Genomic DNA, 24,495 nt, shown 5'->3' with positions numbered 1-24,495 from the left:
CAGTTTGGATGCAATAATGCTTAAGTACGGTATATATATTTATAATAGTGAAAGCACACAGGAAGAACTTACAGGTCTTTCAGAAAAAGTCAGGAATGCTTTCAAAGCAGCAGTTAAGCTGAAACTTTTAAAAGAGTAATCAAAATGTTTCAGATCAGAGAGTAGCAAATTTTTTCTAGAAAGAGCCAGACAGTGTATCCTTCAGGCTTTGTGGGCTATAAAGTATCTTTCATAGCTATTCAACTAAGCATGCTAAGTCTGAAGTGTCTGGAACATGCAGGTAAAAAGACAGGAAGACAGATATTTGAATCAAGTGCTCAGGATAAAAGTCTGAACAGGAGATATAGATTAGGGATTACAACTATGTAAGACATTTAGGAAACATTATAGAATAATAGTGTATTTTATTATGAAGACATCAGCAGTATAATCTGCACATTTTTAGTAATAATTGAAGTTGGTTCAGGTGTTACACAAACTAAACAAAATTCATTTATTTTCAGTTTTAAATTAGGTGAGTACAAATTTAAACTCTGCTTTAGATACTATTTTTTCAGAAGCCTTCTCTTTAATAGTTATGCTATAATCTATAAACAAGTATATACTATACAAAAGGTTTTCATGTAAGACATGGTGGGAAGAATATAAATATAAATTAAGACAATCCATACTCTCCTGAAATTTAATTGGAGAAGGAAATGGCAACCCACTCCAGTACTCCTGCCTAGAAAATCCCATGGACGGAGGAGCCTGGTGTCCATGGGATCGCAAAGAGTCGGACACGACTCAGTGACTTCACTTCACTTCACTTTACACAGTATAATACTTAAATACTCAAGCAGAGCAAATACCTACAGAACTAAGTATCATCCAGCCTCAAGATTCTCCTTTCTTCATTTGAAAAAACACTGAGCATTTATTACTAAAACTGATTTCACTTTTAGATTGGGAAAATATCTAAAGAGGAAACCAACAAGGTCTTCCCCAAGGACAAGCTATGAAACGAAGCTGAGAAAAATCGAGTGAAAATTTCAAAATATTCTCTCAGAAATGGAAAAAAGTAAAGTGAGAGAGGCAGGTGGGGTTGAATTTCCATTCACTAACTGAAGAGGAAATAAGAAATTCAGCCCAGAGATCACAAAGTAAATGTACTGCATTCACCATTTCTGATACTTTTACACACTTCTCTATTACCTTTCATGGATTAATGCTATAGCTCTTAAAAGGAAAAACACTTATCTGCTTATCTTAGGGGTAGACAGGAAAAAGCAAGCTGGGAAAGATTACACCCTGTAGTACAACCAAGCCTGGCAGTCAGAGGCTCATAAGCTAAGTAGAACAACATAGTAGTATGTAAGTCAGTCACCCTGAGTACATGGGGGCTCCTATAAAGAAAGGTTAGATCTATCTCTGGGAAGACAGCAGAGAATTCCACAATGGTGGTTATAAAACCTTGTGAACATTAAAAAAAAAAACCCACTGAACTGTAAATTTTAAATGGGTGGACTGTACAGTATATGAACTATATCTCAGTAAAGCTGTTAAAAGAGAATGGAAAGGGACTTCCCTGGTGGCCCGTGGGAAAGAATACGCTTTGTAATTCATGGGACATAAGTTTGATCCCTGGTCAGGGAACTAAGATTCCACATGTCATTAACAGCTAAGCCTGTGTGCCACAACTACTGAGCCTGGGTGCCACAACTAGAGAGTCCATGTGCTGCATGGAAAAGATCTCACACGACCCAATGAAGATCCTGGGTGCCACAATTAAGACCCAAGGCAGCCAAATACATAAATAACAAATAGAAAATAACGCCAGAATTGTGTAAACATAACTTTTAAAGAGAGAGAGAGAATGGAAAGGTAAATATATAAGTGGGTCTGCTCATGGTACAAAGGTCCATGTGGACCCTCAACAGAAAATCACTCCTGTATTTACCACTCAACCAACTTCTACCTCGGTATAAAAAAGTGTAATCACCTGCTGCTCCTCCGTTTTCCTCTCAAGTCTAGCAGCACGATCTTCTCCAATTTTGATGTTATCTCGGATAGCATTCAATTGCTTTTCAATTTCATTGACCTAAAAAGAAATTATACAGCAAATCACATATAAGACCAACTATAACCAAGTATATTTTGCATATTACAAATATGTGTGAATAAGTAATTAAGTAAAATTACCACTGCCCAAGCCATCTCATGTTTCAGGTATTCCAGGTTGGTCTTCATTGTACTTAAGCCAGCGATATTTTGAAAACGTTCTTCTTTCTCCAAACACTGGCGCTTTAGTTCACTAAGTCGCTTTAAAAAAAAAACAACGTATTTCTTACTAACACTAAAAAGACGGACTTTCTGCCAATATATTTCTTTTGAACGCATTGCCTAAACAAGTACTGAAAAAGATCTGCAAGGTAATTATTTAATTAGAGCAGAAATAAAAATATTTTTGTTTCTTTGGTATACTTTTACTATGTGCAATAGTTTTGTTAATTTCTGCACTCTAAAAACGGCTAGTCTTCAAATGAGGAAGAAGAAAGGAATAAAAGTTTCAAGGCCACACAAAAACTCAGTTTTCTCATTTTCTCTCAGTTCCCTATCTGAGAGACAGACTGGGTGAAGTACACCACTAGATCCATTTCAATGATACTGGAAAGGTCAAAAGGAATTTATTTCTAAAAATCAAATGTTATATTTTTTCTCATCAAAGTTTTCTCTTAATAATCAATAAAATTATCAAGCAAAAACTAACTACAGTGAATACACGAACAGCTTCTAAAGCTGCACACCTGACTGGAGAGCCTCTCCTCTCCATTCAGAGTTTCTGTGTTCAAATAGGGACTTCACTGTGGATCTTAGTGTGTTTCTCTATCCAAGTCACTTTCCCATTCTTCAGGATTATTTCAATCTATTATCACTCTCCTCAAACCTCATATACCTACCACTCTAATCCCTCACTCCTCCCTGATGCCTATTTTCATAAAATCCAGAAGCTGTAAAAAGCAAGCTCTTACAGCTTTCAACAACCTGATATATAAACTGAAAAGCAGTCTTTTCCTCCAGCTAAAATGGAAGAGGTAGCTTCATTATACTTAAGACCAGTCCCCACTTATTTGGATCCTGCCCAGCCCCTCTTCTGCCTTCTCAGTTCAGTTCAGTTGCTTAGTCGTGTCCAACTCTTTGTGACCCCATGGACAGCAGCACGCCAGGCCTCCCTGTCTATCACCAACTCCCGGAGTTTACTCAAACTCATGTCCATTGTGTCGGTAATGCCATCCAACCATGTCATCCTCTGTTGTTCCCTTCTCCTCCTGCCTTCAATCTTTCCCAGCATCAGGGTCTTTTCCAATGAGTCGGTTCTTCACATCAGGCAGCCAAAGGACTGGAGTTTCAGCTTCAGCATCAGTCCTTCCAGTGAATATTCAGGACTTATTTCCTTTAGGATTGACTGGTTGGATCTTCTTACTGTCCAAGGGACTCTCAAGAGTCTTCTCCAACACCACAGTTCAAAAGCACCAATTCTTCAGCACTCAGCTTTCTTTATAGTGCAACTTTCACATCCATACATGACTACTGAAAAAACCATAGCTATGACTAGAGGGAATTTTGTTGGTAAAGTAATGTCTTTGCTTTTTAATATGCTGTCTAGGTTGGTCATAGCTTTTCTTCCAAGGAGCAAGCGTCTTTTCATTTCATGGCTGCAGTCACCATCTGCAGTGATTTTGGAGTTCAAAAAATAAAGTCTCTCATTGCTTTCATTGTCTTCCTCATCTGCCTTCTGAGGAGGTGTATATTAGTTGATTCTTCATCCCATCTTTTCATCTCTTTTCCATTTATTCCTTTTCATTGACTCCTTTCCAGGATCACATTTAAATCTTTACTTATCTTTTCCATTCACAAACAAACTCAACAATATCCACCCCAAGGCACCACCTTTTTCTCTAAAAGTGGTTTCCCCTTTACATCTAAGTTTCATGAAAATTATCTCCAGCTCCTCCATTCTTCCTGGTTTTCAGCCCCACAAATCTGACTTTTGTTTTCACCACTACCCTCCATGCTCCATGAAACAGTGGCCCAAACCATTTCAAAGCTCTTTTCCATATTACCATGGCCACTGTTCTAACTTACCTATCGTCATCATCTGTTTGGACAATACTACTTTCTTTATTGATCTATGTATATTCTTTCCTTAGAGTAGTTCACTCTCTTCTGTAGCAGAGTGATCTACTGAAAATATAAATTCAATCAAGCCATCCACTTTCATGTGTTGTACTGCCCTTAAGTTTCAAAGCTCCTCCATAACCTGGCCTTCTAACTCTCATTCTTGTGTTCTTCACTCTAGACAACGTAGAATTTCTTCAGCTTTTTAAAAACACCAAAGGCTCTCTTGCCCAAAACTCCATCTATGCTTATTTCTTGGAACACACTTCCTCACTCTCACCATCCTTTGTCTGTTATTATTATTATTACCTGAGGCATTACTTACTTAATAACTACACCCCTCCCACTGCCCCTGACTTGCCCCCTGTTGCTAGTAACCTATTAAAATTAATCTTTAACTCCTCTAGGAGCACTCACCATACTCAATTATTTACCATGTACTTTCTGCTGCATAGTTAGGTACATGACCCCAAGAATTTTGTTATGTATTTACTACTATATGGCCACGGCCAAAGCACAACGCTAGAAGGCATGCGACAGGAACTCAGTATTTGATGGCTGAATGACTTCCAGTTTCTAATCTTCACGTTCTATTTCTTTTCTCCGACGTATTTTTATTTGTATCTCCCACTGAATTCTTTCCTGATTGCTTTTTTAAAAAATTTTTATTTAAGTATAGTTGATTTACAATGTTGCATTAGGTCACATTCTACTTCTTAAAGGCTAATCCAGGGTTTATTTTGAGAATCTAGTACATTTAATCAATCAGAAAAAAACTTCTTACAAAGTGCATATTATACATAAGAAACTCAGCTACATGATACAGGGACATACTTCTTAAACTTCATAAACAAATTATTTTCAATTGCTGATAACAAAGTATACCGTGAAGAGGGTATTTAAACATCAAGCTATTTAAAGCAAACAAATTTCTTCAAAGTCCTGATCTATTGTTTCTAAAATAATATATGTTAATATATATTATGCATATTTGTCTGAATATACATTTCCTTTCCCCAATAATAACACTGATATTCAAAGAACATGTGCTATATCAATTTTATGGCTTACAGCACCTCCTTGCACACAGTATCACATACCTCAGGTACAAAGCAGTAATGTAGGAATAAAAATAAATATACTCATCCTGACTTTTTCAGTTTTCACTTGGTGAACCATATAACTATAAACCCAATTTTAAATATGTATTCTCAAAAATCTGAAGTAAAAAGGTCAGTGTAACATCTAATAAATTTAACTTGGGTCAATCATTAATTAATGTCTCAAGAACTTATTATGAAGTTGCTGAAAGCAATTGATTGCATAAAACTGATTAAATGACAAAAGAGCAAGATTCAGAAACACAGAAAAACTGCTGGGAGTTAAAGTACTAAATAAACAGCTGAAACATAAGGTGCTAAAAGAATGTTAACATTTAACCAATGTAATGAAGAGTCATCTATAATTATAAATGCATATTATGTTAAATACCAGCTGAGGCTTCTGTTTATTTTCCCATTAAAAGAAATATACTTTTTAAACTACTGCCCAGTGGGAATTAGTGACACGTTATTACGGAAGCAACTAGTCATACAGTAGGTTAGATACCGCCCTGCCCTCCAGTCTATGATTAAGACATGGACATACCCATTATTATAAAACAAGAAAAGCAAAGGCTAATAAATACCCTGAAGGTAAAAAACACACAAAAATGTTACTATTTTTATATAGATACACATATATAGATACATCAGTATATAATTTTACAATACCATTTACCTGGTATAAGAATTTGACTGATTTCAAAAAATAATTGCATTAAGTGCTTACAAACCTCTTCTCCTTGATTTATCTGCTCTTTTGTTCTTTCTTTTGTTTCCATAATGTATGAATAGTCTTCCTTCATTTGTTCAAGTTGGGTTGCTTTCATAAAGAACTAAATAAACAATAAGAAAAATATAATTAGGAGTTTGTAAACTTCCATGTGACTATGAAAAAAAAAAAGAATCTGGTCTCTGAAAACTAAACACAAACACAAAAGAATACATTTTACTTCAAACTAAAAATTTACTTAAAAGTGCTACATTCAAACATACATGTTACATGTTTACTTGCAAAGTTCTTAAAGCCTTGTGAAAGAAAACTCATTTGGTGTGAAGGTAATACCATTCTGAATTCTCATTTTCACTGTTCTTCCATTCTTTAAGCAAATGTGAAAACAAAGAAAACACTTGTATCCTTGTTCTCAATGCACATAAAATTTTTTAGCATAGCAAACACCAAAACCATTCAAAATTTACACTGCAAGCTGTAGTAGTAGTCATATATTTTGTTGGCTTTTTAAAGAGTACTAAATAACCTAATATTTAAAAGTTATTATGTGTGTACAGTCACTCATTCCCTTCTATTTCTACAAGTGTAAGTTTTAGAATTCACTCTCTTTCAGAATTGAAAGACAAAAAAGTTACAGCAAGGATTTATCAGTAAAATTATACAGCCACCTTAATTTTCCAAATTAGTCATACAATATTACTTTAAATAGCGGCTTAAAAAAATACTTGGTATTTACTATATGACCAAGATTAATGTTCAGTATATATACTTAATTTATAAATGTATTCTTTTTTGGGTAGGTTTATGTTTATTTCGGTGCTTCTTACTTTGTACTTGTCTCCCTCATTTTTAGACTGCAAGAACTGCTTGCTCATCTCTTGTGTTAAAACAGAAACCGGATTATCTACCTGAAAAAAACAAACAAACAAAAGATTACCTTTAAATATTTCATTTTAATGCCTTAAAGAGAATTGAACTAAGATACCCATTACAAGTGATCTATGCTGCCATCAGGAAGGCTAGGTACTAGCCAGAGGTTAGAGCATTAAATACACAAAAAGAAAATCTTAGAAACTTTAAATGAAAAGAAAATATTTCAAAATTTCATGGTAGTGAAACAAATACTACACCTATGGCTGATTCATGTTCATGTAGGGCAGAACCCAACACAACACTGTAAAGCAATTATCCTCCAATTAAAAATAAATACTACAGCCAAAATTAAATATTCTCCCATTACATAAAGATATAAGAACTTTCTAAAGAAGTGTTTTTATTAGAAAGTTTTCATTCCTTCTACCTGTTTTATAGATATCACTCCTATGCTACTGGTTAACCATCAGATTACAAAGTTGGAAGTTCTCTAGCGTGTAAGCAGCAGACTTGGGCTCTTATTTGGCTCTGTCTGAACATTCTATGTAGTCTCAGACAAGTTAACTACTTCCTCCAACTAAATACAAAAAGTCCGACTCCATTACTTCTCATCAGAATTAAAATGACAAGTATTGTTTATTTTTTGTACAGCATTTCTTCAGATTTCTTATTTCCTGTTATTTCTTCATGAGGAATTAAGAATTTTTTTTCCTACTTGTTTCAAAAGATTCACAGTCATTTCCCGTTTATATCTTTGGTATTTATTTGTGGAACTAAGTCGTGTCTGACTTTTATGTGAACCCCATGGACTGTAGCCACCAGGCTCCTCTCTGTCCATGGGCTTTCCCTGGCAAGAATACTGGAGTGTGTTGCCAACAAAGCCAGAAATAATGTCAAAAAATAATCTTGTTTGTAAAGCACAGAATATGAAGGGTCAGCAGAAATGAAAAAATGTGTAACTCCTTTATTTTACCATGTGTAAAATACTGATTGTACTTTATTTAGCATACTCCCGGTGAAAATCTTTCTTTCAAGCAAAATTTTGGGTCTTCCTTTTCAAGATAATAAAAAAGATTTATGCAGTTATAAAGAAATCCCTACATATTACATTTTTCTCATTATATAGGTAGCTCAAGCTCTGATTGTCTTTTTTTTTTTTTTTCAAACAAGGCCTGTGTGGTATCTTAATTTCACACAGCATCTAATTTCTCAAAACTAAGCTTTAATGACAGCCATTTTATCACCAACTTTGGATTAACAGCTTTGCTAAAGTTCATGTTCTTTTTTCCACATCCTCTGAAATGGGGTTCCTAGTTTTTATACTAGAGATTATTTAAAAATCTGGCACCCTTACATGTCAAGACCCTGGAGTAAGCAAAAGGCAAGCATAAACAGGTAAACTTCAGAGAAGAAGTAAGAGGTATGATGGACAAATACAACTAGGTACTTAAAGACACTGAACACCCTCCTTTCTCCTGACAATCCTAGGCCACACCATCCAATGGAAATACAATGCAAATGACACATACAATCAAGCTTTCTAGTAGCTACATTAAAAATATAGAAACAGGTGAAACTGATGTTTGTAATATATTTTAAATCTAGTGTATCTAAAATACTATCATTTTAACATGCAATCTTGCCTGGAAAATGCCATGGGCAGAGAAGAGCCTGGCAGGCTACAGTCTATGGGGCCACGAAGAGTCGGACACGACTGAGCGAGACTGAGCGCAACATGTAGTCAGTATGAAAACTGAGTTACTCCTTTGCATGAAGTCTTCAGCATCCAGTGCGTATCATTTCACGCTACAGTACCCCTCTATCCGGACTACCCACATTCTGAGTGCACAATACCCATCCTCATGTGATTAGTGATTACTGGATATTCAGTATAGCTCTAGACCTTTCGCATTTTTGATCCATGAACTTGAATCTTTAGTTAACTGAATTGTGTAAGAAGAGAACTAAAGCAGTTATGATATCTTCAAATATTTCAGAAGAAAAGAAACATGTTTTTATATTCCCCAAGGAAGTGGGCACTTAAGAGAAAGAGACTTGATTCAGCTTTTCCCATAAACAACTTTTTAATAAATACAGTCAACTACACGGGTCAGCAGCTTCAGGCAGAGATCATTTTCCCACGAGTGCCCCCGCAGGCACCTGCTGAAGGAACACCTGGTGAAGACTGCACACGTGAGCGTGCGGTGTGTTACAACACTGGATGCCCTTCAAGTTTCTCCCAACACCTGCGATTCCATCGACTCAAGCTTTCGGTTTTGCTGATTTCGGTTAACAAACTGGCCTGTGTTCTACGCTCTATCTGCTTTCCCTCAGATTTCACTAATTATTTTTCTGAACCTGTGCTGCCCAACATGCAAGCTGCTAGCTACATTCAGATTAAGTAAAACACAGTAAAACATTTGATTTCTCAGTCACACATTTCAGACGCTTACGCAGCTAGTGGCCACCCTACTGGACATCAATCATACCTAATATCTATCATTCTATCATTACAGCAAGTTTTTCTGGACAACTTGTTCTAAACCAAACTGGGAAAGAGACCCAGACACATAATTGCTCTTTCCCCTTAGTGTCTAATCTTGGTGTTCTTAATCCTGGAGTAAAGCGAGGTGATACAGTGGATAGAGCATTAGCACTGAGCAGAGGTATCTGGGGCCCATTACACGCTCTGCCTGTAACCACGCCTAGACAACTGTCAGTGCAGTTACTCTTGCTGGCTCCCAGTTTCTCATCTACAGAATAAAGGGTCCGGATTAGATACTCCCCCCAGGACAACTCCAGGGCTAACGTTACCAGACTATCTGAGCCCCGTTTCCAAGTCCTCAAAGTATCTTAGCAGAATGGACTCAAATCTTATCCACCTGTAGGTATGATGAAATAAATCCAAAATATACAAAGAAATGTTTTCTTTATCTTTCTAGAATAAATTTCCTTTCTACAAAAGAAACTTAGCAACCAAGTTTAGGAAACTATGGTGCTATTCTGACTTGGACAGCAGAAAGCCAAGAAACTTTATTACATACATTTTATTAACATAAATTTTAGCATATATTACTATAGACAAGATATTCTTATATGTCCTATCAAATTAAAGATGTTATGTTTTGAAGGTTCCTGATCCATTAGAAGCTTACTAACAATAGTTAAATATATTCTTCCTGTGGTCAATTTACTCATATGAGGCCATTTAAATTCTTTCTATACCACAAATGAAATCAAACAAAAAAGTAGCCAGCTGTATTTATTAATCTGAAACACAGATTTAGCAATTACCTGAATGTTAAAATGATCAAGAATTCCAATCAGTTCTTCTTTCTTAGTAGAAACCACAGCACCTAGTTATGAGAAACACAAAATGATCAGACTGTTTCTAGGGCAGTAATACATTTTTTAAAACGAGCAATTATTTATAAATATAAATACGAACTATTTTCCTGATGTCATTAAGAAAGGCATGTTGAATGCACACACATCTGAACGAACTGGGACAACACACGTCACGACACAAGCACAGAGGAGGCAGAAGCACAAAGATGTAGTGACAGCGTTTCTCTACTTTCCAGAGATCAACCTTTGCTCTTTTCTTCTCATCTATCTCTTTATACCCCCTCCTCTTCCTATATGCCCTTTTCCACCTTTCACTAACCTTCTCTTTCCACATGTGACAGTAACTATAGGGGTGAAAGAAGATCAAAATGGCATATCACAGAATGTTTCAAACTGACCCAAATTCTGCTACTCACACTTTGGGTGTAGAATCCCTTGTGGTACTACAACAATGTGTAATATATGTATGTATACATACATGTGCATACGCATATATATGCAACCAACCAATCCTCTTACAAGAAGGAAGTTTCAAGAGATGAGAAGTATCCTTCCAGTGATACCAGCACAATCAATGACCTCTTTTTAATTGGGTGTTTACTACTAGTTTACCAAAATAAAAGAGAAATTCATAACAAACCTGTTGCACTCTTCAGTTTGTAAGATCGACTTCCATCCATGCTGATGTGCTGTTGCACAATAATAGTGTCGCCATACACATTTCCTCTGTATGCATCATCCCCTCTGTTCCTTAATGTTATTGAGATATCTGCTGAGCTAAAGCAATAAGGTTAAACTAAGTCACAGGAATGTACAGGGCAACTGTAACACCAACTTATAGTAATTTTCAAAACCTCTCAGTGATTTGGCTAATTCGTTGGAAAAGTAGCTTTACACCAGCAGTTGATGGCTGAGAGGCTACTACAGAATAATACTAAAGATACCATACAACAAAGATGAGAAGAGAAACTTTATAATAAAATAACTGAGACCATGCTATCCATAACAGAAATACATTTTCACAAAATCCATTTAAGTTTTGGTTGTTTCATGTCATGTAGGTAAGTTATACATTTTCCTATCTGCAATGTATAATCAATATTATACAGCCTGGATAATAATATTGCATATCAATATCATGCTAAATCACATAATAAAGCATCATCCTGACAATAGGTGTCTAAGAATGATGAAGTGAGAATTAAGGTGAAATAATATATTTTCTAAGAAGATGAGAATTAAGGGAAACAATTTTGATTCTTCTATTACTTATGCAACAACAACAAAAATGGCTGAAGTATTTGACATCAAGAAATGTAAACTAAATCTCAAAATTTCCTAAGGTTTTATTAGTATTACAAAACAATTATTTTCAAAGTTTAAAAGAAATTTGAAGCATTTATAGCCATGTATATTTTAACATATTATGGGGGAGGAATCAATCTCTGTTTTTCTACTCTAAATTCTGTTAAAATAAGCCTTGGGAGAAAAAATTTTTTAAAGTTAATAAAGGGCATTAATAAATAAATATAATTTCCTCAAACATAAAAGCAGACAATATTTTCTATGGTTAAAAATGAGTATCTCCCAAAAATGCTCAAGTCCTTTAATGTAAATCTGCTTTTGGTAATTAAAGGCTATATTAAACAGAACAAACTTGTTTTATTGAATTTGTAATCATAATCCAAAACTGCTTCCATCTGCAGGAAACACAGGTAAAAATACTCAAGATGAATTTCACTGTGAACTTAGTAAACATCCTGAAGGGGCTCAGTTCTTGTTCCCCCCGAACATGTCTGCTCTCATAGAGAGAGGGCTCAGCAGCCCCCAACCCTCCCCACAGGGACTGAGATAAATATAGAAGACACCGTTAATGTGTGTGTGTGTGTGTGTTAAATCGCTCAGTTGTATCCAACTCTTTGTGACCCCATGGCCTGTAGCCTGCCAGGCTCCTCTGTTCATGGGATTTCCCAGGCAATACTGCAGTGGGTTGCCATTTCCTCTTTCAGGGTATATTCCCAACCTAGGAATAGAACTAGCATCTCTTACATTGACAGGCAGATTCTTTACCACTGCCCCACTTGGGAAGCATATAGAAAGTGGATAGTAACTGAGCCAGATACTCTTCTTTAAAATTCAAATTAAGAAAAATTAGTAAAGTTCAAGTACAGTCTGAAGTCTAGTTAATAATAATATACCAATGTTAACCACACAGTACTTCGATAAAAGTACCTCAGGTATTTAAGATATCAACATTAAAGGAAATTGGGTAAAGACTATACAAAAACTGTACTAGCTCTGCAACACTTGTGTAAATCTAAAATTACTTTACAATCACAAGTTTTAAAAACAAACTCAAATTCAGACTCAGTCAAGTGTTAAGGAGGTAATTCCTTGGAGCTACGAAGTTCTGAGGGCTCTGGGACTAGAGAGATCAATTTGGGGCGTTATGTTCTGACAAGTACAAAGTCTGCAGAGACTACAGAGAGAAGCAGAACACAGAACAGTTAGGTTCTTGGGAAACCACCTGGACAAAGAACGACACTGAATCACGGATACTGGCCATGAATCAGAGACATAGAGAACTCAAGAGCGCTTCCTTTCATGGGCAGCCCCACACACATGCCTGAACAAGGAGACACAGAATAGCAAAGGCTCGAAGACTAAAAGAGCACACAGGCTCCAGGGTCGGTAACAACAGTCACACCCCTGCATGCCTGTGAGGAGAGGGAAGGTGGGAGAGCACAGCACAGAAGAGAAAGCCCCTCAGCCTGGATGGGAGGGGAGTTTGGGGGAGAATGGATACATGTATAAGTATGGTGATAGGTGAATGTCTGGGTTGTAGAGGCTTGGATTAAAATGCAAAACCTGTCTGAAGTCTGGACCCCTTCCTCCCCCGACAAAGGATTACACTCTCACAGAAAGGGTAAGTCAGAACTTTTGCCACTTAGCAGTAAGAAAAGATAACAAGGTTTAGAGAACGAACTGATGGTTACTAGGGGGAAGGGTGGGGGAAAGGATAGTCAGGGACATGTACACACTGCTATATTTAAAATGGATAATCAAGAAGGACATGCTGTATAGCATGGGGAACTCTGTTCAATGTGATGTGGCAGCCTGAATGGCAGAGGAGTTTGGGGGAGAATTGATGCATTATATGTATGGCTGAGTCACTCTGCTGTGCACCTGAAATTACCACAACATTGTTAATCAGCTATACTTCAATATAAAATAAAATGTTTTTTAAAAAAAGTGCAGCCATTGAGGAGAGGGAGGGAGGTAGTGGAAAGGAAGAGCTGTAAGCATAAGCCTGACGAAGGAAGGAAGACACAGATCCAGAAACAAAGACACAAAGAGCCAGAGACGCAGAACAGGAAGACCCAGAGAGTGACGATCTTTGGTTCTGAGTCTCTCAGTTCCAGTCACTCCTGATCCAATTATGCTTCTTCCTTGCAGCTTCCAAGATATACATCCTACATCTTTATGAACTATCTCAAGATACCTTGAGTGGCTTGGGGTGTGTACGTTTTTAATCGGGAATAGCAATATCTAACTAAGACAGACATGCTCCTGAAAAGTTCTAATTAATGAGCTTTTAAAGCTCTCTGCGGTGATTCTAATGAACAGTCAAGGTTGAAAACTATCAGCTAAAGTCTATGATAGGGGAAGGGTATCTGGCCTACAACATAAAGCCAAAAATATTTGTAACTCATGAAAACATTTTTAAAAATAAAGTGATACCTCCCTTGATTTGCAAACACCAACTTTATTTTCCTTCTGAGACACTCCTTGCATTTGAAAGCTATTTTTACTATTGTGAGAGCTTTGCAGACACTGATATCCCACTACCATATGAATTCATAAGAAAGGCAAGTTATTTAAAAACATTTAAGGCTTACAAAAAATACCCTTCATAACGACTGCTCAGAAAACCTATATAAGGAAACAGGATACCTGTGCTGGGACTGACTGCTATCTCCCCACTTACTAATGTGGCTGGTGTGGAATTTGGGTCAAGAGCCATAGAGCCCAGTGTCTGTCACTAGAGAGACCCTTCAGCGAGAAGAGGAATGACCACAGAGATCTCCTCCAGAATGACAGCACACACACACACACACACGCACACACACACGCATACGCAGTGCTGCCCTAAGGCTGTGGCTTCATTTTTTTGGGGGGGATCCAAAAGCTATTTTTTATTTATCATCATGAAGATTTTTACATATCTAAAACTCAAACTATACACTTTTGACAAGTGAAATTTATGAAAATGCTACAATAAAGTTGCTTTTAACAAAAATTATTTTCTCATATGTCACTCTCACAAAGAAGTCACTGAAGTTCCTATCAAAATTAGAATTTCTAGGGGTTTCGGTTCAAGATGGCTACAGGATCCTGAACTGACCTCCACAACACACTGAATCTATAGCTATGTATCGAACAACTTTCTCGGGATAAAAATAATTAAAAACTAGCTGAGCAAGTCCTACACATGGGATGAAGGAGAGAAGGCCCACGTCAAAGTGGGTAGAAGAGAATGGGACACAATGTGGCCATAAAATATGAGCACAAGGGAAATGCAGCTTTATTAGACATTTACCTCTTGATGCTGCAGCAATGAGGGACTGTGAAAGTAATTAATAAAGAAAAGTCACAGAAAATCCCCAACGATAAGAAAAGACCCAAGTGGCTTAAAACAGGAAAAGAAAGGAACAACAGTGAAACAGGAAAAATGTAACAGGCTACCATTTTCAAACCCAGAACAACCGATGGCACACGTCTCTGGTCCTGGTAAGAAGGGAAACCTGAAGTTTTTTTTTTTTTTTTTTTACTTTTGTGTGATTCTCCACATATATGTCTTATTTTATACACCTGCACATATAAAGGTTACAAACTTGCAAAGTGTGGCTTACAATCATCAGGGAGGTGGGCCATGAAGGGAGATGATGTAGAAAGAGCACAGGACGTCTAATGCTACTTAAGTGAAAAAGGGAAGTGCATGTTGGAGGTCCCCGAAGGAAAACGCAACTGAAGTGCAGAGTGTAGGGTGGTGGTTGTTTAGTCACTAAGTCATGTCCAAGTCTTTTGCAACCTATGGATTATAGGCTGCCAGGTTCCTCTGTCTGTGGGATTTCCCAGGGAAGAATACAGGAGTGGGTTGCCATTTCCTTCTCCAGGGGGCTGTGGCTTCTTTCTCGGCTTCAGGAGATCCTTATCTGTACAGAGGTGACTGTAGCATTGTGTATTGATGGAAACGAGGCACAAGGAATAAGGAAAATGCCATGTAGAATAAGGACACACCTGTTCCTTCTCTGGGTGGCTAGCTAATCTGCAGTACCTTCTGTAAACATGACTAAGTCAATCAGGCATCTGTAGTATCCCTCTATAACCCACTCCCCCAATGCTACAGCTGATGTCAAAAACTGGCCTGGTGCCTAGATCCCAGGACTAGGATCAGGGAGGCTGAGGAAGGTAACAGTGAACTGAACCTGCTGAAGAATGTGAAGGGCTATGGGCCTGAGACTTTGGTCTCAGAGAGGAGGAGACATATCCTTACAACTGCCAAGCCTCGCTGGATGATCAGCGGGTGGAGCCCCAGGTAAAGAGCCTCTAGGCACAGTCAGTCCTCTGGTTTCTCCTAACCATCTTATAGGGTTGGAACCCTCTACAAAGGCAGCCTGGAGCTCAAGTGTCACAAGTAGGCTGTTTCAGATGGGGGGAGGGGGAGTCTTGAGGACCACCTTAAACCTGTGCCTGACTGACAGGCGCCCTCAGGAAAGATGGAACAGCCACACAGATTTTAGACTCAAAACAAAAACATAATACTCAGTGAGCTAATTCTGTTAAAAAAAAAAAAAGTGATGACAGAATCAGAGATTATAAAATTAGAGAAATTTTATAGCCACCAAGCGTTTTAAATGAGGAAGACAAGGACAAGAGGAGTAGGAATGGGTTTGGAAAAGCTGTTTTTAGCTACTTTTTCAGACAAGGTCAATACAAAGCAGACTAAGCTCAGGTCAAAGCTTTTAGCTGTTATTACCTCTGTTTAAAATATTTTAATGTTCCTATCTACAGGCAGCTGTGTCCTTCAATGGTGGTGATTTGTGCAAACTAGCCTTTATCCATCTTTCTTTTTTTAATGGCATTCCAAGGACAAATCTCAGAAAGAAGCTTCTGCTTGGGTCCAGGTACTTCCCATATGGAAAAAAAAATTTTAATCTTTAACTGAGACATAAAACACTTAATGGTACAGAATAAAAAATTTCTTCCTGAGGTTTCTATTTGAAAGATCAATGGGTTATCTAGCTAGGTAGACTAGGTAAATACTTGGATAACTTGAACTGAAACAGAGTTGAGACTATCAACTTTGAAGTGTTCAAGTAGCTAACTTTTGACTTCAGACATAATTTTCTTTAGAGACTGTGGGAGAGAAGACCTTGCCAGACTCAAGCCCAAATAAGGTCGGGAGAGACAGAAAACATGCTGGAGAATTGTTTTCAAGTAGTTCCTTTCCAAGGCCATACAGCACGGTAAATAATTTTCTGTTTATCTTTTCCTCCCTCCTCCTAAGTCCACTTGGAACCTTGGCTTAGGGGTAAGATTCCTAACATTTCTGAGAAATACATAAGAAACCTGCAATTTTGATTCACATCACATCCCCATTCTGTTTTTTAGAAATCAAATGGAAAATGGGGGAAGTTAAATGGATATAACACTGAGCAGAAGGAAAGTCAGCTACAAGGGGGACAAAATGACAATCGGTGTTAATTATCAAAGTTCCAGAAGTCCTTGGGCACCAAGTATGTGAGGGAGAAACAAGCAGTGGGAGCCGCCTCACTGTGGGAGCTGGGATGACAGTCTGGACATCCAGTTCAGAGGAGAAATGAGGATCCCGTCAGGGTTTTCTGAGGCTGAACTAAAAAGAATAAGGAGATCAGCCTGACAAGAGCTCCTAATGGACAAAAGGCCACCAGTCTATGATGATGCAAACCAGGCAATTAACATCCAGTTAGGTGACGGTGAATGTAAGACAAACATTCAGCGAAAGAAACACAAACAGAAAGCCACACATGGTTGTTATATAAACATTCACAAAGGTCACGATGAACCACAAAGAGGCGTGATTGTAGTCCTCACACCAAATTCACTGGTGAATCACCTGAGTAAAGCATACAAAATGAGAGACCGAATGGAATGCTTCTTTTTTGAATTAAGAGAGTTGGAGACAGAATTCTGTTTAGGGACACCTTGACTGGTTACTAATTCTGCTCTAGCTCACGTGGTATCAACATGTACTTGCTGAAGCTGGACTCGGGACAAGAGCCAGAGAAGTCCTGGCGGTCCAGTGGATAAGGCTCTGCACTTCCTGCAGAAGGCAGCAGCTCGATCCCTGGTCGGGGTAAGATCTCGCATGCTATGAGGCCGAAAAAATTTAAAGTCCCATGTTCATAAATATTCCTTTAAATGGAAGTACACAAATCTATCACTGCTCATTCTTCCATAAAGGTAAAAGAAACGTGTCGGGGGGAGGTGCATGGCATTAAGTGACACAAGCGTTTTGTCAGGAGAGGTAAAGAGGCAACAGTGGGGAACAGAAAGGAATGAAAAGATATGACACCTGACACCTCTGCTCCACTTCTGGGAAGCCAATTCATTTATGACAATGTCTACATGAATTGGGTATCTAAAGCTGCTTCTTATTCAAGAACTGAGAGATACATGTAGAAAGCCAACACTTACTTCTGTCCATCCTTCACAAAACCTTTTAAAGAAGATCCTCGATTAGTAGTGACAGCTTTTCCACCAAGACCAACTATGAGAGCTGTGAGCACCGCACTCTTGCCACCTAAAGAACAGGTGTTGAGGAAATCACATGCATTAGAGAGGGAGAAGTATGATTCCTATAATTTGATGTAAAAATATTTCTCAGAGAAGATGTGAAATAGTCTATCCCTGAAAGGAAGTGTTACACTTTAATTATAGTTTTCTTCCAGTGCCAAAAGCAAACAAAAAGTTGTATATATCATGAAATATTTAGCTGCTGCTATTAGAAGAAAAAAAAAGTCAGTAGTACATTTCAGGAATCAAATTTTTCCCAGAAATGGAAAAAAAACAGTTGATAACTTTCCAACCTAAAATTCACAGTATCATCCTGACCTGTCAGATATTAAATGAACTTATCTTTCTGATTAACCCAAATATATCTAACTCATCTAATGTTTCTTACATCCTAAATTAATTAAAATTAGATTTTTCTTTTCCCATAAATTCTCAGAAGCCCGAAACTATTTTTGACCCTGATTGCAAGCTCCACAGGGACAGGACCTTACCTTAACTCAGTGGCTATCTCCAATATCAGCCCATAATAGGCACTCACATATTTGCTGAATAAATGAATTTAAATGCAAAAAACTACCAGTCATATAGACAGATGTTTTTATATTTTGCGATATTTTGACGATTATTATTCCTAATTTGTGTATTATTCGTTTGCTCACTCTTTAAAGAATATTCTTTTTTACTCCTAACAGACAAAAAATATCACAAGCTAAAATAGCAAAATCTGTAACAGTTACCCAGAAATATGACAACCATTTTCTCAACTACACAATCAACCAAAAAGATCAATTCTTATCAACTCATCATCTTTCACAACATACTCTAAATTAAACCAAGTATACAACAGTTAACCCAATTTAGTTCCTGGGATGCCTTTCGAGTTCCTATCCTAACTCTCTCCTTTTCCTTCATTTCCAAATTCACAGCTTCCACCACCTGCATTAGATTAATACCTTCACTATTTCCAATGTTAAGCTCTAACTGCAGAACCAACCAGTCTGTCTTTACTACTTGTCCTGTTTGACCTCCCCATAGCCCTGGCCCTTTGTCTATTCTCTCCTTCTGAAAAAACTTTTCTCTTGAACAGAGGAGGGAAAACAAACAACAACCAAACAGACCACGGAGCTATCTGTACTAGTTTCATGTTCTAGGACGACCACCATCCCTGGACCCTGGCAAGTTCCTCTCCCTCTCTACTGGCTCAATCAAGAAGCCAACATGGTTCACCACATACCCAGCAGGTTCACTACGAAGGCTGCCTAACTCGTCTTTCCAACTCCTATGTCTTCCTCTATGTTTCAGCTACTTCTTCCCCAGAAGATCTAAAAGATCTTTCATTTTTATTCAAGTACCACCAGAAATACCATCTCTTTTTAAAGCTTTCATTGGCCACATGAGTGAGAATTCACATTTCTTTCTTGTTTGGATTCCCCATGGCACTTCATTCATGCTGTTAAAACATTTAATAGATACAAGACACAGGACTGCCTCAACAGCAATGAGGATAGCTTGCCCACTCTTCTATGGTATGAATTCCAAGATACATAAGATTCAAATCACTACGCATTCTAGAAGAGTGGGATTGGGAAGGAGTTGGAAGGGAGGTTTGGGAGGGAGGGGAGGGGACATGGGTGTACCTATGGCTGATTCTTGTTGATGTTTGATTGAAAACCACAAAATCCTTTAAAGCAATTATCCTTCAATTAAAAAAATAAAGTGGCAAACAACATGAAGGAAAGGTTTATTTCTCTTGCATAACGAACCCAGAGTTAACTCATTATTTTCTTAAAGTGTAGACTGGCAGCAGTCTATGGGGTCGCACAGAGTCAGAAACGACTGAAGCGACTTATAAGCAGCATCAGCAGCAGCAGCAGCAGATTGGCAGCAAATACTGAAAAATTCATGACCACAAACCAGAGATCTAAAACTTAGCTGTATCAGCACTAACAGGCACCTATTTTTAAAAGTTAAAGCTTTCTGACTTCAATGTACTGCTCAAAGTCAAATAAGAAGGAAGGCAAAAGCACTTACTTCCATTATTGCCAACAACAAAGTTGACATTAGAACCAAACTTAAAGGGTCCAAGCATCGAATGACACATGAAGTTTTTGAGCTGAATACTCTCAATTATTCCAACTTCTGCTGCTGTCTATGAATTTTAAAAAATGAGAGAAAACAATCAATCTGATTCAATCACTATAATCATCCAACTGTTTGTTAGCAGGAGAAAGATCAGCAGTGCTACCAATGAAAAAAGTTACAGAAAGTATAATTTTAAATGTTAATTTCAATCAAGGAGTAAATGCATACTCAGCCACTAAATTGTATCCAACTCTTCGACACCCCATGAACTGTAGACTGCCAGGGTCCTCTGTCCATGCAATAATACGGGAGTAGGTTGCCATTTCCTTCTCCACCGAATCTTCCTGACCAAGGGATTGAACCTGCATCTCCTGCACTGGCAGGTGGGTTCTTTACCACTGAGCCACTAGAGAGGCCTTCAATCAATGAACAAATGACATTAATTCATATGATTAACTGCTATTTTTAAAGTCCTTATAGGTTCTAACAAGTATTTCACAGGGTTCTTTTTTAGTATGGACAATACCAACATCTTGAGTCAGATCACTTTTTGTTGGAGAGAGGCTAACTTCATTCGGCATTGTGGGATATTTAATAGCATCTTCTAGCCACTATCCACCAGATGCCAGCAGCACTCTCTCCTCCAACCCCAACCAAACATTATATTCAGACATTGCTAAATGTATCCACTGCAGAGAGAGCATAGAATTATAATTTCCATATTGAGAATATGTCATAATTAAATTAGAGATGGTTCATGTACGTTTTAACCAAGAGTTCGACACACAGTGGTCACACTTTGTAGTTAAAATATGAAAATAAATCAACTATATTTTACCAAACCTTCCAAATGTTTTTGAAGAACGTTTAATGTCTTCAACTTTTAAGTTATTTATTATAAAAATCTCTGGCTCTCTATCACTAAACAGCAGCTTATTAAAAAGGAGGGAACATTTACATCCTTATGTGAGTGGCTTCCCAGGTGGCTCAATGGTAAAGAACCTGTCTCCCAAGGCAGGAGACACGAATTCGATCCCTGGGTTGGGAAGATCTCCTGGAGAAGGAAATGGGAACCCGCTCCAGTTCTTGCCTGAGAAATCCCATGGAGAGAGGAGCCTGGCAGGCTACCGGCCATGAGGTCACAAAAGAGTCGGACATAACGTAGCAACAAAAACAAGCAGAATTCTATAGAAATCATGGTTGAAGACTTTTTAAAAGTCTTCAGTTTATTTTGATCTAATTGAAGACTTAGAAGTAGTTATAAAAAATAATACAGAGAAATCATGTGACTCCTTTACCCAGGTTCTGCCAAAGGTAAAATCTTGAAAACTATGGTACAATACCACACCAGGGTGCTCATTTTGATAGTGACGCACAAAATATTCCCATCACAAGTAACTGTCACATTGTCCTTCTAGAGCCCCATCCTTCCTCCCCACCCACTCCTCCTTTACCCTGGCCCACTGGTCTGCTCTCCATTTCTGAGACACTGTTATTTCAAGAATGTTATATACATGGAATCAGACAGAATGTAACCTTTCGAGAAGCCTTTTTCCTTCACTCAGCTTAACTGTCTTTTGTTGTCTATGTGCACAGTTCCCTGCTTTCTACTGCTAAATAGTATCTCAGGGTAGAGACGTCCTATAGCAGGTTTAACTACTCACTCACTGTATGACATCTAGATTGTCAGTTATTGAGTATTACAAATAAAGCTGCTATGAACACTCATGTACAAATTTTTGTGGGAAGATAAATCTTTTCTCTGTGATGCTGTGCTATGCTTAGTCACTCCGTTGTGTCTGACTCTTTGCGAAGGCATGCACTGTAGCCTGCCAGGCTCCTCTGTCCCTGGGAATTCTCCAGGCAAGAATATTGGAGTGGGTTGCCATGCTCTCCTCCAGGGGATCTTCACAACTCAGGGATCGAACCCAGGTCTCTCATATTGCAGACAGATTCTTTACTGTCTGAGTCACTGGGGAAGCCCAAGAATACTGGAGTGGGTAACCCATCCCTTCTTCAGGGGATCTTCCTGACCCAGGAATAGAACCAGGGTCTCCTGCACTGCAGGCAGATTCCTAACCAGTTGAGCTACCAGGGAAGACCCTTTCTCTGTGATAGATACTGGGTTATATGCTATAGATGGTTGCATGCTAAATTTCTTACAGAAACTGCCGAACTATTTTCCAGAGTGACTGTACCATTTTACATTCCCACCAATATATGAATGATCCACTTTCTTTGCATCCTTGCCAGCATATGGTATTGTCATTTAAGAGAAAAAAATAAAAGTAGCCATTCTGATGGGTGTGCACTGGTATTTCACCATGGTCTTAATTTGCATTTCCCTCGTGACAGGACTTCCCTGGTGGCTCAGGGGTTAAAGCGTCTGCCTGCAATGCGGGAGACCTGGGTTCAATCCCTGGGTCGGGAAGATCCCCTGGAGAAGGAAATGGAGACCCACTCCAGTATTCTTGCCTGGACAATCCCAGGGACAGAGGAGCCTGGTGGGCTACAGTCCACGGGGTCACAGAGTCGGACACGACTGAGCGACTTCACTTTCACGACAGGTTATTCTGAACATCGTGTCAGTGAGATGTCTCTTTATGTGTTCTGTGCATTTTTAAATTGTATTCTTCGCTTTTAATTGTTGAATTTTGAGAATTCTTTATACAAACAAGATATTTGTACTTTGTTGGATATGTGACCAGCAAATATTCTGCTAGCTTGACTTTCCATCCTCATAAAAAGGTCTTTGCTGAAGAAAAGTTTTTAATTTTGATGAGGTCTAATTTATCAGTTTTTCATTTTATGGTTTGTATGTTTGGTGTCAAGTCTAAGAATTCTCTGCTGAATGCTAATTTGAACATGAAACCCAAACATTAGGTACAATTCTTTAGTCAAACCAACTGAAACTGAAGAGACCTTTTTTAGGAGTTTTTAAAGGATGAATTAAATTTCCTTGATAGTTATAGGAACTGGTCCACTCTAAACTGCTAATCTATGTGTGCAGAGTTGTTAACAATATTCCCTTATCATCCTTTCTTTTAAAATGTACTTTCGGGCACGCTGGGTCTTCATTGCTGTAGCAGGCTTTTATTTAGCTGCAGTGAGCGGGGGCTACTCTCTAGTTCCGGTGTGAGGGCTTCTCTCTGAGACGGCTTCTCGTGGAGCACGGGCTCTACAGAGAGCGCAGGTTTCAGTACCTGTGGTGCACAAGCTGAGCCGCCCCGCCACCTGTGGATCCAACTCACGTCCTCAGCATCGGCAGGCAGATTCCTAACCACTGGACCACCAGGGAAGTCTCCTTATTGTCCTTTTGCTGTTTGCAGAGTCTATGGTCAAATCCACTGTTTCATTCCTGATACTGGTAGTTTGTGTTTTCTCTCATTTTTCCCTTTCGTCAATCTTAGTAGAGGTTTGTAAGTTTTACTGACCTTTCCAAAGAATTACCTCTTTGTTTTATTGTTTTCTCTACTAATTTTTTCTAAAAATTAACATGAACTTCAAAATTAGGTGATTTTTACCTCACTTTTAAAAATTCATGTTATTTTTCCTCTGCAGCTAGTGACCCAGCTTTGGATACTGAATTAAGAATAAGATATATAAAACAGACAGGAGAAACAGGACAATCAAAAGTTATTAATTTTATAATTTTGCACTCACCAAAGTAGAGGTACCATTAGTGAAAGAAACTGTACATTCATCTTCGTCACATTCATCTTTATCAAAATCGTCCAATTCTTCTTGTCTTGGTCTTTTGGCATTTTCAGGAGAGAAAAAATTTTCTTCCTTTCTTTTAGCCATCAGGTCTAAACAATATTACAGTGACAATGAAGAAAATCATGTAAAGCACCCATACAACTGTTCCATATATATATTTAAAAAAACTTAACAAAATCAGACAAAGCTTAAATTTTAGAACTATATCCATTCATTTTCACTTTAAGAAAAAGTAAAACTATCATCTGTGTGGAGGGAGGGGGCCATGAGCCAAACAATGTGAGTGGTCACGAGAAGGTGGAAAGGTAAGGACACAGATACTCAAGAACCTCTGGAAAGGAACATATCCCTCCTGCTCTCTTGATTTTAGCCCAGGCAGACATGTCAGACTTCTCGCTATAGAAGTAGACAATAAATTCTTGTTTTAAAAAATCTGCATATGCAACACTAGCTGATTTTACGTCAGAGGGATTCATGATGGAGGTTTTTATTGATACGGACCTATCTAAGTATTTTCCCCTGGAGAAGGAAAAGGCAACCCACTCCAGTATTCTTGCCTGGAGAATCCCATGGATGGAGGAGCCTGGTAGGCCGCAGTCCATGGGGTCACAAAGAGTCGGACACGACTGAGCGACTTCACTT

General features: G+C 38.1%; 1 protein-coding gene across 1 annotated transcript in view; it reads right to left on the bottom strand.

Annotated features, from left to right (window-relative positions):
• Positions 1-23,937, bottom strand: part of SMC6 (structural maintenance of chromosomes 6) — a 59,102-nt gene extending 35,165 nt beyond the window's left edge. The window contains exons 1-9 of the mRNA XM_052648886.1: positions 23,797-23,937; positions 20,083-20,200; positions 17,953-18,058; positions 10,853-10,989; positions 10,159-10,220; positions 6,819-6,899; positions 5,993-6,094; positions 2,182-2,301; positions 1,982-2,080 (exon numbers count right to left, since the gene is read on the bottom strand). Of these exons, the coding sequence (XP_052504846.1) occupies positions 1,982-2,080; positions 2,182-2,301; positions 5,993-6,094; positions 6,819-6,899; positions 10,159-10,220; positions 10,853-10,989; positions 17,953-18,058; positions 20,083-20,200; positions 23,797-23,937 (966 nt within the window). The remainder of the gene's footprint in view (positions 1-1,981; positions 2,081-2,181; positions 2,302-5,992; positions 6,095-6,818; positions 6,900-10,158; positions 10,221-10,852; positions 10,990-17,952; positions 18,059-20,082; positions 20,201-23,796) is intronic.
• Between the last annotated feature and the right edge of the window lie 558 nt (positions 23,938-24,495).

Source organism: Budorcas taxicolor, chromosome 11 (genome assembly GCF_023091745.1).
Source record: "Budorcas taxicolor isolate Tak-1 chromosome 11, Takin1.1, whole genome shotgun sequence".
Classification (NCBI taxonomy): domain Eukaryota; kingdom Metazoa; phylum Chordata; class Mammalia; order Artiodactyla; family Bovidae; genus Budorcas; species Budorcas taxicolor.
Note: the sequence above shows the minus strand (reverse complement) of the source record. Positions and strands in the feature narration are given on the sequence as shown.